The sequence below is a fragment of the Pelmatolapia mariae genome, linkage group LG16_19 (assembly GCF_036321145.2).
Source record: "Pelmatolapia mariae isolate MD_Pm_ZW linkage group LG16_19, Pm_UMD_F_2, whole genome shotgun sequence".
NCBI classification, from domain to species: Eukaryota; Metazoa; Chordata; class Actinopteri; order Cichliformes; family Cichlidae; genus Pelmatolapia; species Pelmatolapia mariae.
Window position 1 is genome coordinate 25,352,433 of NC_086241.1, and position 17,185 is coordinate 25,369,617.

At 39.8% G+C, this 17,185-nt stretch overlaps 1 protein-coding gene across 2 annotated transcripts in view; it reads left to right on the plus strand.

Moving 5' to 3' along the window:
* Positions 1-17,185, plus strand: part of plekhm3 (pleckstrin homology domain containing, family M, member 3) — a 48,057-nt gene that overhangs the window by 19,918 nt on the left and 10,954 nt on the right. The window contains exons 4-7 of one of the 2 annotated variants that reach the window (XM_063498908.1): positions 4,823-4,968; positions 5,447-5,640; positions 10,677-10,740; positions 12,431-12,794. In XM_063498908.1, the coding sequence (XP_063354978.1) occupies positions 4,823-4,968; positions 5,447-5,640; positions 10,677-10,740; positions 12,431-12,544 (518 nt within the window). In that variant the 3' untranslated portion in view covers positions 12,545-12,794. Of the gene's footprint in view, positions 1-4,822; positions 4,969-5,446; positions 5,641-10,676; positions 10,741-12,430; positions 12,795-17,185 lie in introns of those variants that run through there. The other variant, XM_063498907.1, reaches the window with a different exon arrangement.

Below are 17,185 nucleotides of genomic sequence, written 5' to 3' on the forward strand. Positions count from 1 at the left end.
GGTTGAACTTTTTCTTGTGTCCTACAGGCAACAAAAGTTGCAGGTTTTTAACACATACACTCGCTGCAGGTATTTTAACAAATTTCTGTTTCTAAGTAAAATAGAAATTGGATGGTTGTAAAGTCTTTCAAACTCTTATCGCTCTGGTCTACATGAAACTCTTCCAAATAACCATCCTAGGTGGACAGTTTGTTTGGGATCACCCTTCTTTCTTCTTCATAATAACCAAAAAGTATAAATGTACTTTGTAGTTTGGGTGGAAATTAGCTGAGATTTTTATCTAATGAGCAACTGCAAGATTTTGCAGCTTTGTAATGTACAAACACTTCAAACACACACAAACAGCAGCTATAAAAAGAAACTGCAGAAGCTGCAGTTGTGCCGCTGGGTGGTATTGGTTCGGCCTGGATTTAGATGCTTCACAGTGATGAAAATATGCATCCTTGTTAAAGATATTGACCACAATCATGCTCCAATCTGCCCACTGAAACTGCTGACAAAAGTGCCTCATGAGAGAATGAGTTGACTGTCAAGGATGAAATAGTACTGCTATTTCCTGTGTATTGAAATTGTAATTTATATAATTACTTTTATAAAGTCCTTACATATTTATGTATAGTCACTAGTGTGTTATTACAGTTTATTTACATGATATATACTTCTAAACCCACAGTGTCTATACTTTACATTCGCTAAGTGTCCACTTTGTATTGGCTTGGATAAGAATTGCAGGTATATCTATATATAAATACTTGCTTAGACTTGATTTACTTTTTATGACAGTAAATATTCTTAAAAACACAACTTCCTAAAAGTCCAACCTTAGTTTGAGTAAGTAATGTGACGTAAAGCATACATATTTCGCATTGCAAAAAGAACAAAGAAGTGCCACCTGTCCTTACTTTGATCTCTCTGCTCTTTGGTAAGAATTCCTGCAGTGTGTATGTTTTGCAGTTGTCTTACTGCAGTATCGAGGTTTGGAAGAGGCACAGATCAGCATCAGATTTATACGGATGGTGTTATTTGATATTTGTCATCTTGTGTAGTCCACCTTGCCTTTGCTGTTTGTTTTATTGAGCAAAGGACACTACAGAGTGCCCCCGCTGCTGCAGAGGTCCTTTCGCCACCGTGTGACCAGTCAGCGTGGGTGTGTTCTCTTCTTTTACTCATGATATAGAATTTGAGGTTAGGTTAAAGGTTGTTATTCGGTTTGCAAATGTTTTCAGGCTACATACATATCTGTCTTTGTTCCTCTGGTCCCAACAGCAGCACACCAAATTTGAGACCACAGTTGGCCAGAAAGCTGATCTGGTGGTCAGCCGTTTCCTCGAAGTGACATAGTGTTTCTCTGATTGTTAACCATCCCCTCAGCCTGCTGGCTGCCAACCAGCGGATTGTGGTTTTTTGGAAAGAGCATTGACCAAAACAGCAGCATGAGCTCATTGCTGTAATAAGCCTAACTAGAAGTGAGTTACACATATGTATTCAATTGTTGGCCCTTTAGTGAGATAAGACTTTATTGTTGTCTTTTGTCGAGGATTGTATCCTTGCACAGTGGTTTTGATTAAAGAAAAACAAATGCACATTGTTTAAACTTTATAAATTCTTAAAAATGGATTCTGATAATGTTTAAATTAGAGACACAGCGGACAGGAAGTAAGACAGGCAAATCACATCTGACGGTGCTTTGACTCACGTTGAGGTCATACATGTGACAGATGGAAAATCACTTTGTAAGGTTTACTCACATTTTTAATTAAAGGCAAAAGGATTGACATCCAGGGACTGCACTGGCCACTCGCTTATAGGCTCACTTATAGGAAGCTTTTCTTCCGTAGTTCAGATCTTTGTGAGCTTTGGTCCATCGTCCTGTTGCATCCACAGGATACAGCGTGTCACAGAAAACTGGAGAGTTGTTCACGATTCCCTTTTATCCGTTACTAATCTCTTTGATTCACAGTGACATAGTTTAGCATTTCATCACATTCACCAAGAAAGCATAAAAAAATGAAGAATTTGAAAATGTTAGAACTTTCCACCTACCGTCAGGGCCCATTTATCTTCTTATCTGTCATATATACACTTACATATTACATATGGCAAGAATTTTAAATACTGAGGTCGACATATGTGTAATTAATCCCACTGAATAACCCAGGCCTCAGACTTGCTCTAAACACTGGGTTTCAGACGGTTTTGTTTTTTTATTTTTGGCTCTGTGTGATGTCAGAGAGAGTGGATATCCTCTTCTCTGACTTGCTCTTTAAATAACAGCCAATCAGAAGAAAGCTGGCTTAAAGGTAGGGAGAAGAAAGCTTAAGCAATAAATGAACTGAATAGTAAAATATATTTTAAAGAAAGATTATTTTGATCTCAGAATCAAAGCTTCTAGTGGAGTACTAGCTGGGCCTGGTTTTCCATTCTTTTTGTGAGTGAAGCTCCCAAATTAATATGTTTTTTATTTTGGTTAGATAAAGAAGGAACTCCGCTCTGAATGCTGATTAGACCATTGTCCGCCTTTTTTCAGATTATTGTCTGTGATAGTTGTCTTTATTGTCTGCCATCATCTGCGCTTGTTTGATCTTACTCTTCTTCTCTTTCATGCAGTCCCTTCTTTCCTCTCATCTCTCAATAGCTTTTTACTTATTATGTCTTTGTTTTCCTGTTTTCCTCTCATTCAGCCTGCGCTTCTTGCGTTAAAGCAGAGCTGACAAACACGCTGACACATGTCCCTCTTCCACTGTTTTTCCTTTTCTTTTTTCCATAGCTTCCTAAGCCTGTTTTTTCCTAGATAACAATCTTCAGGATCTTTTCTTCTGTGCCTCTCCTCATTTGCTGTTTTCCTCCAGGCTCTGTGTCCGCTAAGATGGTGCGATAAGAGACACCTGTTGAACTGCTTCAGCGCTCAACTGTTTGGGTGCGCGTGATCAGAGAGCAGGGCCGGGTGTTTGGGTGAAGAATGAACTTTAAAGAGCCTGCAAGACAAAGCAGAGTGTGGAAGCTATCAGGCTGAATAGAGCAGAGAATCTGTTGGTCTTTTAGGTCTGCAGAGCTCTTTGTAAATGGAGTCTGCTGTGTTGTGGCTACTGGGAGAACCAGGATTCTGTTATCTAGGGATTACCTCAAATCAGTGAGGTGAAGATTTTGGATAGAAGATGCACTAAATGGGAACTATCAGGATCATCTTTCTGAAGAATGCATATGTGGTTTCAGGAGTTTCTGTGTTGCAGTGGAGATCAGCACAGGCTCCCTCAGCCAAAAACAAGAGGGATATTGTTGCTGTAGTGCATACTACATTAGGCTCTGTGGATACGCTTAAAGATATTTCACTACAACGTAAATATAGTTTAAACTACCAAATGTATTAAACGTTTCAAGATGAAATTCTTCTATTAAAAGCAGTAAAGGGCGCAGGGTGCTTGGACCAAACTAGTGTGTATGAAGTTTTTACAAAGCTGAGCACGCACAAACATACAGAGAGGAAGTTTTCATCATCATTCCACACACATTTGTGAACACCATCAGTGGCTTTATACTTGTTTTGAAAAGTCACTGGAAAGCATGAAAAAAAGCACCCATTATACCCACTGTGGCATAAATATGGAGATTGCACACTTTTTTTTCAGGCAGTCTCTCTGGAAGCTGCTCGCAGTGTTTATTCAAAATGTGACAAACGGTTGTGTAATGAGTGAAAGAGTGAAAGTCTGGCTTAAGAGCTTGTTTATTTGCGTACCTCCAAACACAGGCACTGCATGAACTTTGCATGAACAACTATTTCAGTTTTGCTAGCCCCACCCTACAATGTCTGTCCACACACACAGCTACACACACACACCCACTTTGTTATGCTCTAGTCACACTAAGGAAAACGGTGGTTGTGAACCACAGCACGACCCAAGTTATAATGACGGTGTGCAATCAGCTTCTGATCTGGATGCCTTTTGAACGATGGGTTTGAAGCTGAGGGCCAGGTCTGCGATCACTCGCAGGCAGCTGTTGTCTTCAGAGTGGCTTTGGTTTGTCAAGATAACACAACCTAACATCAAAATGTCAGAATAAAAACATAAAAAAGGAACGACAAGTTCATGAACTGTGTCTAAGGTCCACTTCACTGTGACATCATATTATTTATTATTTTGCAAGCAAAACATTTGGCCATTATGTAACCATAATTCAGGGATGGATAAGAGATTGTGACCATATTTCACATTTGGTTAAACCTAGTGACACTGATCTTTGGTCCTCACCCATTAATTGCTTTCAAGGTATTCACTACATATACTATGAGTGAACAGGCATGGATATAAGCCTGCCTGGTTGTCAGAGGTATAAAACCTGCAAGGTGATAATTTAAGTTTGATTATCTGTGTTTCCTGATCCAATGGATTACCTTATCGGGGTCAGAGCATCTTGTCAAATAGAGGCTATCTTGTTTATTATCTACAGGTTTACTTGGCTGGATTAGCATGGCATTTAGTGTGGGGCAATAAACCGATACATATTAACACCAACCAATTTGCATTACAGCCTTTGTGCTCTCTCTCAGGGCTCGTCTTTGTCTGCTTCAGTGCACTTTTAACACCAAGTGTGTGCAATACTAATTAGCCCATGATAACAAATACAGCTACAGTTATGGATCTCTTTAGTGAAGCTGCAATTTGATGATATGTGAGTCAGAGACAATAAAAAACCACTTTTGAATTAAAATGTTTTGGGACTGAAAAGCAAATTGTGTGACTTTGAGTTGTCCTGATAGCATTCAGACACACTAAAGTACCAAATCTGAAGGCACACACATACTCATCAATGACTTCCTCCTCAGGTTGTCAGCGTCCCATTGGTCTGTCCAGAGGAAAGGCGAAGGTTTGTTACTACAGTGGCTGGTACTACTGCCAAAGCTGCCATCAGGACAACTCTTTCCTCATCCCAGCACGCCTGCTGCACAACTGGGACACCAGCAAGCACAAGGTATGAAAGCATACACACAGAAATATGAAAGAAAAAACAAATTTTTAATGCAGAATCATTAGAGGAGGGTCTTTGGGGCTTAAAAAGCCTTGTCATGTTTTAGCTTATAGTATACTGTAAGAGTACTGTTAAAGATCTGCAGGTTTCCAGTAAGTACTGGAGAAAAATTGATCCTATCACATCTGTACGCTAAATATTAAGCTACTGCCAGAAAGCGTGGTCTTAGATTTGTGTTCAATATGGGATTCTTTTTCAACTAGCCAATCATACTTCTTTTACTGACTCCAGCCCCCCACATTATTAGCAGTGAATAGAAAAAGCAGAAAATGGCTACTGTAGCTCTGGGCGGGGGGTAAATAAAATTAGCCACCCAGGTTTTATCTTGTTCTATCATGTCAAGCATTAAAGTCTGAGCTCAGGATTATCCCTCATATTTCAGTGGTCTTTGATGCAGTCATTTTAATGTAAACTTTTCCAGGTGTCCAAACAGGCCAAGGAGTTCCTGGAGTTTGTGTATGAAGAACCACTGCTGGACATCCAGCAGCTTAACCCCTGTCTGTACGAACACTGTGAGCCTCTGAGCACAGTCCTGCGTCTCCGTCAGCAGCTCCAGTCACTGCGGGCCTACCTGTTCAGCTGCCGAGCAACCGTTGCTGAGGACCTCAGACGAAGGTATGAACACTGTGGGACTGAGATGCATTTCTATAGCCCAGCAGTTATTTACTTTATGTGAGCAGTAATGAGGAGGTACGCAAATATTTTACAAATTGAAATGTCTCGTGCTGATTGACCTGAAGAAGTTTGCAAGAAAATTTAATTCATGTAATGTCTCTTAAATGCAAGTACTGTATAAGCCGATACCCCGACCCAGTCTTAACTCTTCACCCCTTGAAAGCCGACTAAGAGAAAGCCTTGAAGCCTTTTTCTGAACTGAGTGGTTTCTGTCATTTTTAAGGCCAGCTTATAGAAAAAAATGACTGGCTGTGAATCAGAAGTTAGTGAGGGTGGTCTCTCCCCGGAAAAGCCTGGAAACTACTCTAATGTAATATATCCTGAGTTGTCAAAACTCATCATTATGAGAACTGGGGAGGTGGTCAAATGTCATGTTTATGGAGGAAAGAGCTAAGTTGTTTGAACTAACCGAGAAGCTTATCAAGTTATATGGCTAAATGTAAAGGAAGGAGGAAAAAAAATAAGATAAAACACGAAAAAAAAAAGCTACAACTGACAGATTTTTTTAGGTACAAAGATGTTGTTGGTACAAAGCAGAGCAATAAATTTTGCTAAACTGATCCTATAAGGAAGCTCTGCTCAGATGAATATGCAGAGATTATTTAAAAATAAATGTTCCACATCAGAAACCTTAATAATGCTTTATGACTGTCTGTTATTTTCTCCTTGCGTGACGTGCACGTGCTCATATGTGTGTGTCTGAGTCCATATGTATATATTACCATAACTTTTATCTGCATGCATTCCTTTGTGTGTGTATAGACTGTTTATACATTAAAGACATGTGTCTGTATGTGTATATGTCGATGTGTGTGATGGTCAGGGGGGATGACTGTTTATGTGAGTGGGATCACACACTGAAAGCCTTGTCTGTGCAGTGATGGATGCTCCTTGCTCCGGTCTGGTTCACTAACAGAGCATTCCTAATGGAGAAGCAGCACATAGATTTGTCATATTTTAATGTTGGCAACAAGTAAGATGAAAGTCTATAAAAATATTTACATGTGGAGATGAAATGCATGATTCATCAGTTGGTTAGTGGGCAGAAAAATACCAAAATATGCATTCTGATCACTGATTAAGTGAGCTATAAATAGTTTTGCATTTAAAATCAAGAAGAAATTGTAATATCACTTATATTTTAATAGGGCAATTTAAATAGTGATCAACCCAAGTCTGCGTTTTCTTATAGTTTCCTAGCTGATTATTTACAACAGAAACTAGATTTGATGGATGCTACAGTCACCATAATGCAATGTAAGCCTAACATTCATATAAATCTGTTTCTAACATTTTAAAATAGGAAATCAGATCACAAACTCAACTTTAAAAAAAAAAAAAAAGCATTTCAGTCATGCCGTAGTAGTCAAGCCGAGCAGCATCGTGGCGCTCTGTGTTTACTTCTGTCCCATTAGCTTGTGCCGGCCAGTGCCCCGTCACTTCCAAACACTGCAGGATTGATGAGGGCCATGGCGCTAAAACCTTTCCGTAGTCATTAGTTTACTTCAGGGGATCTGAAGAGATATGCCTGTTGCATGCAGCTAGACAGCTACGGAAACACAATCACACAAGGAACCACACGGGGCCCTCAAAGCTGTGTTTGTGGCCCTGTGCAGTGGTTCTCGGACACTATGAGAGGTTTGCACAGGAATCTTTGGCCCACTTAATTTCCTCTTTATAGCGTTGCCTTGAGTTTATTGAGGTGTAGGTCCATTTGTTTATGCACAATCCTCTTAAGAGCCCAACACGGCATTTAACTCAGGTAAAGATCTAACTAAGGACTTTGACTGGACCACTGGGACTCTTCAATTTTTTATTTTTTTTTTTAATTTCTGAGATTCTGTTGAAGATTTGCGTCTGTGCTTTGGATTATTGTCTTGTTGTAGGACCCAGTTTGGCCAAGCTTTAACTGTCAGACAGATGGCCTCACATTTGACTCTAGACTACGTTGGTATACAGAGGCATTCATGGTGGACTCCGTGACTGCAAGGTGTCCAGGTCCTGTGGCTTCAAAACAAGCCCAAATCATCACCCCTTCACCACAGTATTTGACAGTTGGTATGAGTTGTTTGTGCTCATATGCTGTGTTTGATTTTCACTAAATGTGGCACTGTGCATTATGAGCAAACATCTCCACTTTGCTTTCATCTCTTCAGATGTAAGTTTGCGATCCAAAGCAAAGCTTTTACAGAGCAGCTCTCTTCTGGCAACCCTCCCAAACAGTCTTTTTAGTCTTTTTTTTTAATTGTTGGTCATGTCTGCCCCTCCCTAAAGCTTGTTCTGCCAGAAGTTTCTTCCTATTAAAAGGGGTTTTGTTCCTTACCACTGTCGCCATGTACTTGCTCATGGGGGGAATCTGATTGTTGGGTTTTGCTGTATTGTTATAAGGTCTGTGGTTTACTAACATAAAGTGACTTGAGACTGCTGTTATGATTTGGCACAGTATATTAATAAAATTGAATAGAATTAATTTTATTAATTCTGAGATGTAGCTTGCTTTTGTGTTTTCACTGAGCATTGCCTGATCTTACCCTGGGGTGAATTTGTTAGGACGTCCACTCCTGAGAAGATTGTGGGATTGAACACACTTGAATGCTCCAGACCGGCAAACTGCCAAAACTACTTTTATAGAGATCATCACACTTTCTGATGATCAGTTAATGAAATGCATTTGATTAGCACCACTTGGCTGCTACGTATTCTTTTGATTCCTTTGCAAGCAGCAAGGGTGTGCTTAGTTTTTCCACAGGACTGCACGTGGACAGGACAGTGTGTTCTTTTTCCAATGTCTGTACATGATTAGGAAAACTAATGGTATTGCTTGCTCTTAAAATATGTTAATCATTGAAATAAACTCAAAATGGCGGAACACGTATAGATTTTTAACAGATTTGATGCTCCAGTCACTATTTCATGATTCCTTGTGCTGGCACTTATCAGTGAAGAGTGATGTAAAGTTAAATAAGTTGTGGTGAAGAGGAAGAAACTCACAGGGGTAAAATGCAGACCACAGGTGAAAGCTTATGCTTATCTTTGGTTACACAGATAATTTTCCTTCATTGTATCAAGTAACATAGAATCTCTGTATCCTAATGCCTGGCATTATCGTATCAACATATCAATAGTACGCTTGTCTGAGAAGTGCTTTAATTCCCGCCTGTACATACAACATTGTGATGTCCTTCCTGACTTCAGTGGGGATGTCACGGAGTTACGTGCAGGTTGCTGTTCTTGCGTTAGTAACTCAGGAGGCTGTGTGATGGAAATTGCACCAAAAATGTAAAGCTTCACGTAAGTTGTATCAGCACTTCCCTGACACTTTGTCAACATAAAAAGACATCCAGAGGTTTAAAAGATAAGCTTGTTTTTGCCTCGAGATGCTGCTTTGTTTGCTCCATGTTGCAATTTGTTGGTTTGTCCACTACTTACACATAGGAACATACTCGTTTGCACAACTTCTTCCTACATCTGTACACAGACCTACTCAGGTCAGACCCACCTTCAGTACACAATAATAATCACTGAGGGATAACAGAATTTAATAAAAGGTGTGTCAGTCGGAGTGGAAATAGCCCAGAGGATAATGAAATAAAATATAGAATTAAATCCTATCAGGTCTTGCACAAATACTGTCAGTTGTTGGCATGTGTGTACATATGTGTACATGAATTTGTGTGTGCTCTTGCTAATCTAAAACATATTAGTTCTCAAGTGTTTTTATCAAGATCGGCACACACTTTGAGGGTGTGTTCATCCGCACATGGACGACACAATCAGAGTGTGTGTGTGTGTGTGGCTGTGTGTGTGTGTGTGTGTGAGAGAGAGAGAGAGAGAGTTTCTATGAATGCTGATGTGGTAACCATTGGTAACGTTCCAAACAGAGCAGTTTATCAGTGGTACCTATCACCATGAGGCGTCTACTTCACCCATGCACACAACCTTGTGTTTTAATGACACTCAGCACAGCTTTAGACAGGATTTAAGGTGGTGCCATCCTTCTTAGAGGTCTGAGAGGAGACCTCATAGCACACTCGTGTGTTTTTCCTGATTTGTGAGGACATTTGTTGGCATAATCCCTCTGTAGCCCCTCACAGTAACCTTGAACATTGCAGCTAAATGTCTTATGTTCTCACTAAACACAACCTAATTCTAATCTTAACCCATAAAGATTTCACATTTCCTCATCCAGCAATTTTAAACTAAAACAAACCAAAAGAAATTGTTGGACCAAACACACACACACACACCTCACCACACCTCTGCCGTCTGTTTCGTCAAACACTACTGAAGGAAATGAGAAAGCTTTTGCCTCTAGATTAATATTATTACTTTGTTTAGCAATCACTGGACTGAATGGCTGGTGGTTAAACATTAAATGTGCTCATAATGGGCCCACAGATCTTGATCATTCTGTTCTTATTTATACACTTAGATGACTGAGTGTATTGCAGTAAAACTCCCTCGCATGGTTTTATTAGAAGCCAGTTTAAGATTTAACTTGAATTCAGTTTGTGTGCAGTAATGCTAGTAATTGTTGCCATGACATAAACAATAGTTGGTTAATGTCATGGCAGTGGCTTTTTTATGATGCTGCAGGATTCTAAGTGTCTCCAGTGCAATGCATACTGCGTGTTGTATTTATGCATCTTATAATTCATCAAAAGGACTAATATTAAATACTTTGAAGGGTCAGCAGTATAATCGCCGGTACCCCGTCTCAGTTTTGTATATTGTAGCATGTAAGTATCATAAATCTCTCATGCACGGTGTAAACAACAATAGGCTCTACCTTGCTATGGGATGATTTCTGTGAGATTCATCACGAAGAAAACATTTTTTAAATCCAGATTTTCTCTTTTTTTCGTAGTCAAAAGAGAAGAGTTGGAGTATCAGCATCACTGACTGTCTAAACCTGATAAACTGTTTGTATAGAAAGTGACGGACAAATCGTTTTTTTGTTGTTGTTCTTTCAACAGGATTTTCCCCCGGGAATACCTCCTACAGCATATCCACCTGTACTCCCTGGCTGACCTGCAGCAGGTACATGCACACACCCAGAGCTACATGCACACAGAATAGGATGCATATACCATCGAGCATTAAGGGTCTGGGTGAAACTTGTTTTGATACTTTAATCATTTGAAAGTCGCCTTCTGTATGTACTTGTGGGAATGCAGCCATACACACTTTGGTAAGCCCATCATGTCTTTTAAACTGTGACTCTGTGTGACAGCATTGCTCTTAGAGTTGGATCAGTCCTGTTTCTGTGTCAAGTATCTCTAATAATAATCAAAAAAAGCTACCACTCATGTGCCATCTGTGGAAATGCACGCAGCTCTCTTGCTCGACGATAGATTCTGCTGCTGCAGATATATGATAAACTCAGAATGTGTTCTTGAAGCTGAAAGCTACAAAATCTTTTCAGCACCCTTTAATATTTGTTAAAACTCTGGATTTTGTTCAATAGTGGTATATTTGACTAAACCACAATGTTTGTAATAGACTTAAAATTGAGTAGAAGAAAGCATACAGTCCATCAACAGGTCACCTAAAATGTCAGCGCTGAACTGAGCTGCTTGCCACGTCTTTAAATTATGTATTTTGGTGTTTGAATACAAATTGAAGGTTTAATGTAGAATAAGGCATAAAGCATAGATTATAGGCTTGAATAAATTTATTTTAAACAAGTAAAGCAGCATTTAGTTTGTCAGTGTCTGTTAGAGAAACAGATTATGATGCTAAAAATGACATTTTCAGTCTGTGTCAATCGTAATATGATGACCAGTGTTTGAAAAAACACACTTTTTTTATGCTTCATTCATTGTTTCATTAGTCATTGGACGGTATGTTCCTTTATTATCAAGAGCACACAAACATTTGCAAAGAGCTAGAAGTTTATTTAACAGTTTTAGGTGCTGAAATTTTAATGTCATAGCAGATAGAAGCTGTGAAAATGAGCTCATTCAGCGATCAAGTCTGCACATGTTCACCGCTCATACGACTCTGCTCAGAGATGGGTTTCATTCATTACCAAAGTCATACACTCTTCATTATATTTTAGCCAGTCCTAAATTCCCAACGCAGGAGCTATTTACTAGAGCAGCAAATATGTATTAATCCACTACTAAAAATAGACCTCAGCAAGAGTCGATGAACTGCAGCTGAGAGCAGCAAACAGGGACGGGACGTGACAAACACATTGGTTTTTTCCTCTTTTCGTCCAATTTGCCAAAAGGTTGTGTTGCGTTTAAGTAAACACAACCTTTCCTTTGTTTCTTTGGCGAGTGTCCGTGTCATAACAGTGATAAGAAAGGGTGATATCCTCCAGCAGCCTCATTTGGAGACTTTAAGTGTCCAGATTAAGAAAACAATGGTCTGGCATCTTATCCTCATGACTCTGTGTTATTACTCTGCAGTAACAAAGAGACTTTGGCATTTTAGTGAATCACCAGATTTTCTCATTAAATTGCATACGCTTATATCTGTGAATGAGTTTAAAAGTCGTCATGTCTTTTTGAAATTATCAATGAGGAGATTTTAAAGAGATTTGCATAGATTCTTTTTTTTCTTTATTGCTGGCCTTTTTTAGCACCGAGTCGCCGGACTGAGTTGGGTGGGGGCGGGGTCAGAGGAAAGCGACCACAAATGACTGAAAAGTTCTTTTGTTTGTCATTATGTTCATTATGTTGTACCCTGCCCCATTTTTTTCTTTCATCCTGCTCTTACTCAGAGCTTGGCCACAGACTCTCACGGTGAAAGAGATTGGAGCCCCCCCTCTGCCTCCACCTCCATCTCCACCACCTCCTCCTCCACTCCCACACTCTGTGTCTCTCTGCTTCACTAATTGGTCACATTCAGAATCAACAGGCAGAAAAACAAAGCGTGACATCCCTCCATTCTTCTAAACATCGCCTTGGCCTCACACACGCTCAGCACACATGTGTTGAGTGTGTGTGTGTGTGTCTGTGTGTCTTTTTCCTGCTTAAACTCTGATTTTCTGTCATAAACTCTAAACTGGGGATTTTGAATTAATTTCAACAATGTGTGTCTTTGGTAGAGAGTGCACTGCTCCCTCTCCCCCTCTCTCACCCTTCCTCCCACAGATTCTTGAGCACTCTGCCTCTTAATTGGTTTTCCATATTAACAAGCTTGTTTCTTTTGATTCGCCTCCTGAATAAAATGACACTCTTAATCAACGTGGCTTTTTTTGTTCCACCCCAGAGGTCAGTGAAGGCTCAACTCCCCTGGCTAAAGCCCGGAACACACCAGTCTTTTTTTTTAACCTCCCAACAAATAGCCTCCACCCATATCCCCTATTAGAGACCCATTGGTTTTGTAGAACCCATATGTGTTTGTCTAAGGATGCTCTGCACCATCCCTCTGCTTGCTTTAAGGATGGTTTCTAGGAAAGAAAAATGCTTGTGTGTACGCAGACAGCAGGCTTCCCACAGTGACACCCTGGCATTCCCTGTATGCCAGGCATGCCTCTCCACTCACACTTGTCCAGGCACACAGAGGCCTCTTAAGGAAGTGCTATATGTTCTCCGAAAGATTTCTCCTCATGCCTTTAATTGTAAGGGGAGCTTTAACCTCAAATATTCAAGCAATCCACATAATAAGAGCTATTTTTGTTAAGAGATTGCACAATGCTAATAGTGGTCGCTATACAGTTTCTTAGGCTATATGTGATGATTTATGATGTCTATGGAGGTTTTTGAGTGGCAATGGTATGGGGCAGGTTGATAAAATGTATGTAATTAAAACACAGCTGCTATCTAGCTATTCCTTGTGAGATTAAAATGTCAATCAAAGCCTATTTCATAGAGACCTGCAGTTGTATTAATCCCTTGTCATGATGGTAAATCTGGCTTTTGTTGTCCCAAACACTCCTAATAAAGTCTCCTGTTTCAGCGCATCTGGTTAAAGTTGATTTTTATTTTGAATTTTTTTTTTTAAGTATCTGTTAAATTTAATGGATCTGTGTCAAAATATTAAGTGTTATGTCTTTATATTATTGTCTATACCAGAGGTAGGCAACTCCAGGCCTCAAGGGCCGGTGTCCTGCAGGTTTTAGATGTTTCCTTGATCCAACACAGCTGATTTAAATGGCTAAATGACCTCTTCAACATGTCTCTAAGATCTCCAGAGGCTTGGTAATGAACTAATCATTTGATTCAGGTGTGTTGACCCAGGATGATATTTAAAACCTGCAGGATACCTTGAGGCCTGGAGTTGCCTACCCCCCTGATCTATATTCTTGTCTCTGTTGCAATTTCCCTTTAACAATCATCACTTATGGTGTGCATACGTTTGAAGATGCAGTATGTAAAACTGTTGGTTTAAAGCTTAAGTGGTTTTGATTGATTGCCATGATGTTTGTTACTATTGCTGGAGGAATTTCTGAATTTCTGTTTCAGTTCTATGAATTTGTAGCTGGATTCTTAATCTAAGTAATTCATATGAATCACAAACAGATTGAGTGTACTTGGCAACTTGAGACATTCAGTCACAAACTGGTTGCAGACTCATTCCGTCTTATTGTCGCCTTGATGCACCAAAGTTGCTTTCAAGACAGCAGATGATTGTGAGGGATCACAGATCTTGTTTTTGTCTTCGAAGCTAACATGTCAAAGGCAGCAAGATCAGTCTAGTGCCTCTCATGACGTCAAGGGCTCGAGGCTTTGTCCCCGCAGCAAGCCAAGGTGTGTTTCCTACGAGCAAATCAAGTAGTTTGGTTAATTTTTAATCCTTTAAGAGGCTAAATCATCTTTTTTCTACTATCGCTGTGTGCCTTAGTAGAAAATAAATGGAATGATGTCACTAAAGAGTAAAGTATTCTATTGTGCCATTAAGGTTGGATTTTTAAACTAAAAAGAAATAAAAGCATCAGAGAAACACGTTTCTTACATCTGCTCAGCCAGAAGATTACTTGGAAGTCTGGGGATTTTAGGGGAATCTCCTGAGAAGACTCTACCATCCATACACTGACATCCAACATACGTCAGGTTTGCTGTGTGTGTGACACAGAGAGAGGAGAGAGGATGTTATCCAAACAGATCTCACCCTGGTCTTTCCAGCCATGTAATCCCAGCTGGCTTTCTAGTGTCTCAATGGAGCTGCGGTAGTGTGTGTGTGTGTGTGTGTGTGTGTGTGCGTGTGTGTGTGCGTGTGTGTGTGTATGTGTGTGTGGGAGAGGGCGAGTGAGAGAGGAGGGCAGGCGAACGGCTGTTTAACAGCAGTTTTAGGGGATTAGGAGGTTTTGGAGCACAAAGACTCTGCATGGAGCAGAGAAAGAGGTTCAACTGGAGGGGGAGGAGTTTAAGAGGATGGATGGAGGGAGAGGAGGTGAAAAGTGTGTGTGTTTTCTGGGAGGGTTTTTTGGAGGGAATGAGGGTTAAATAGGTGAATACTTCTACAGCATTGCTCTGTATGCTGAAATGAATTCTGATAGTGCTTCATGTTTTTTTGTTAACTATAATCACGAGGACCTTTTTTTCTATGTTTGGGGGGTGTTGCACATTCACTGGTGTAGACGTTCATAGTGACTGGCTTACTGGGGGATGGACTAGCAGCTTGTGAGCTGCCATTCAGTCTCATTGTTCTAGTTGGCAGTTCAGGCTATTAATGTCACTTACCTTAAGTATGAATTATGCTCAAATTCCAATTTTTAGACAGCACTTATAACTGAATGGTTCCAGGTTTATTTATTGAAACTAAACTCAGGAACTAGTTTCTTTTGTAAGGAGCGGAAAAGGGAGACTAGAGAATTTTGTTTTAAAGATAACTGAATGTTCTGTATTTTATATTCTTTTTAATAATCCCAATAATTTCCCAGTTTGTTTTGTTTGCTGTGCAGTTTGTTTTTTGTATATTGAGACAGAAGTTGGTCGGTCCCTAAGCGACCATTAAAGACAGCTCTACTGGTTCACCCACACACTCTGGACAGTCATCAATATTTGGCTTCATTGTTGTTCTGCCCAAGTAGGAAGTTCTAGTCTAAATGATTACCCCACAGTGACCTTGCTGGTCTCAGGGCTTTCGGTATAACTAATAGAAGTGTCACTGTATATTTCTGGGAAGGCGGTAACAGCAGGGACCTAAATGTGATAAAATCACTGAGAAACCAGTTTGCTGTAATTCATTTGAAACAGTAATCGTTTTAAATGAAGAAACTATGTGCAAGAAATAGAAATGGATTTCCTTGTTTTCTTTACGTTGCCTTTATATTCTTCTTCTTGCATATTTATTTCTCACTCTCCATCCATCCATCTTTCTGTGCCTTCCTCCTTTCCCATCATCCCCCAAGAGAACCAGCCAGCCACCAGAGCTGTGCTGCCAGTCGTTTGATTCTGCCCAGTGCAATTATAGTGGGCCTTAATTACTGAGCTTGTCAGCCTCCATCAGGAGAGCCATTTGTCATGTGGACTGGGCTGGACCGGACTGAGCAGGCCTACTTAGGTTTGGTGTGGGGGGAGAGGGACACACAAATCTGTGTGCCACTCTCGGTACCTGTCCGCCTGTCTGTCTGTCCGTCTAGAAACATTCTTTTTTTTTTTTCTTTTTTTTGACTGTTGTTACGTTCTCTCTAACATTAACTTAGGCTGCGTTTTGGTTCCACCGTTTTGGTACTCTTAACATTTTTAAAAAATCATTTCGATATCGTCATAATGTAAAGTGTAGTTAAATTAGTTATTCATTTTCCTAATGTTTACATTTTTTTTTTTAACTTAGATGTAATATTCTTTGACTCCTCTCGTGCTGCTTAGCTTAAATTCTTTCATTCCCTTTTCCACATCTAAAGTTCTCCCCGTTGAGTCTACTGTTCACAAGAAATTATATCACCAGTCTCGTACTTGTTTTTCTAAAATGGCTTCAAAAAGCCGAGCACCTGCATATAACCCACATTTTGTTCTCTTTCCCATGGACTGTATTTAAATGATGGACAAAGCCACAGTGAACTCACCCACAGGTTTTGTAAGCTACAATTTTCAAGCCTCACAATTAGCATTTCTGTGTTTTTTAAAACCAGATGTGAACATATTTGGATGGTGGAGCTGGGTGGTTATCAGCTGGTGGAAACAAAATGGAGACTTCTGGCACTACTTCAGCTACTTCTGGTGTGCGCGGAGACGAATAACGGTCTAAATAGGCTGAAGCTCCACAAAGAACAGTTTATTATTTGATCAACATGATTTTTGGTGGGGTTTTTGTTTTGTCTTGTTTTTTTAAGTACCATGTGGGTCAAGTAAACCTGTTTTTCATACCAGAAGTGTTGCTGGAGCTTCAAACTCTTTAGAGCTTGGTAATCATATATTGTTCTTTAATACAGTCAAACATTCAACAAGAGAAAAAGGCATACATAAGTCTTAATACTATAGAAATGGTTTATTTGTATAAAAATTCACCCCCTCCAGAGTTATCACGATGGTGGAAGATATGGAATTAAATTGTTTGTGTAAGGTTGTAAAGGTGTTTATTTCTGCTC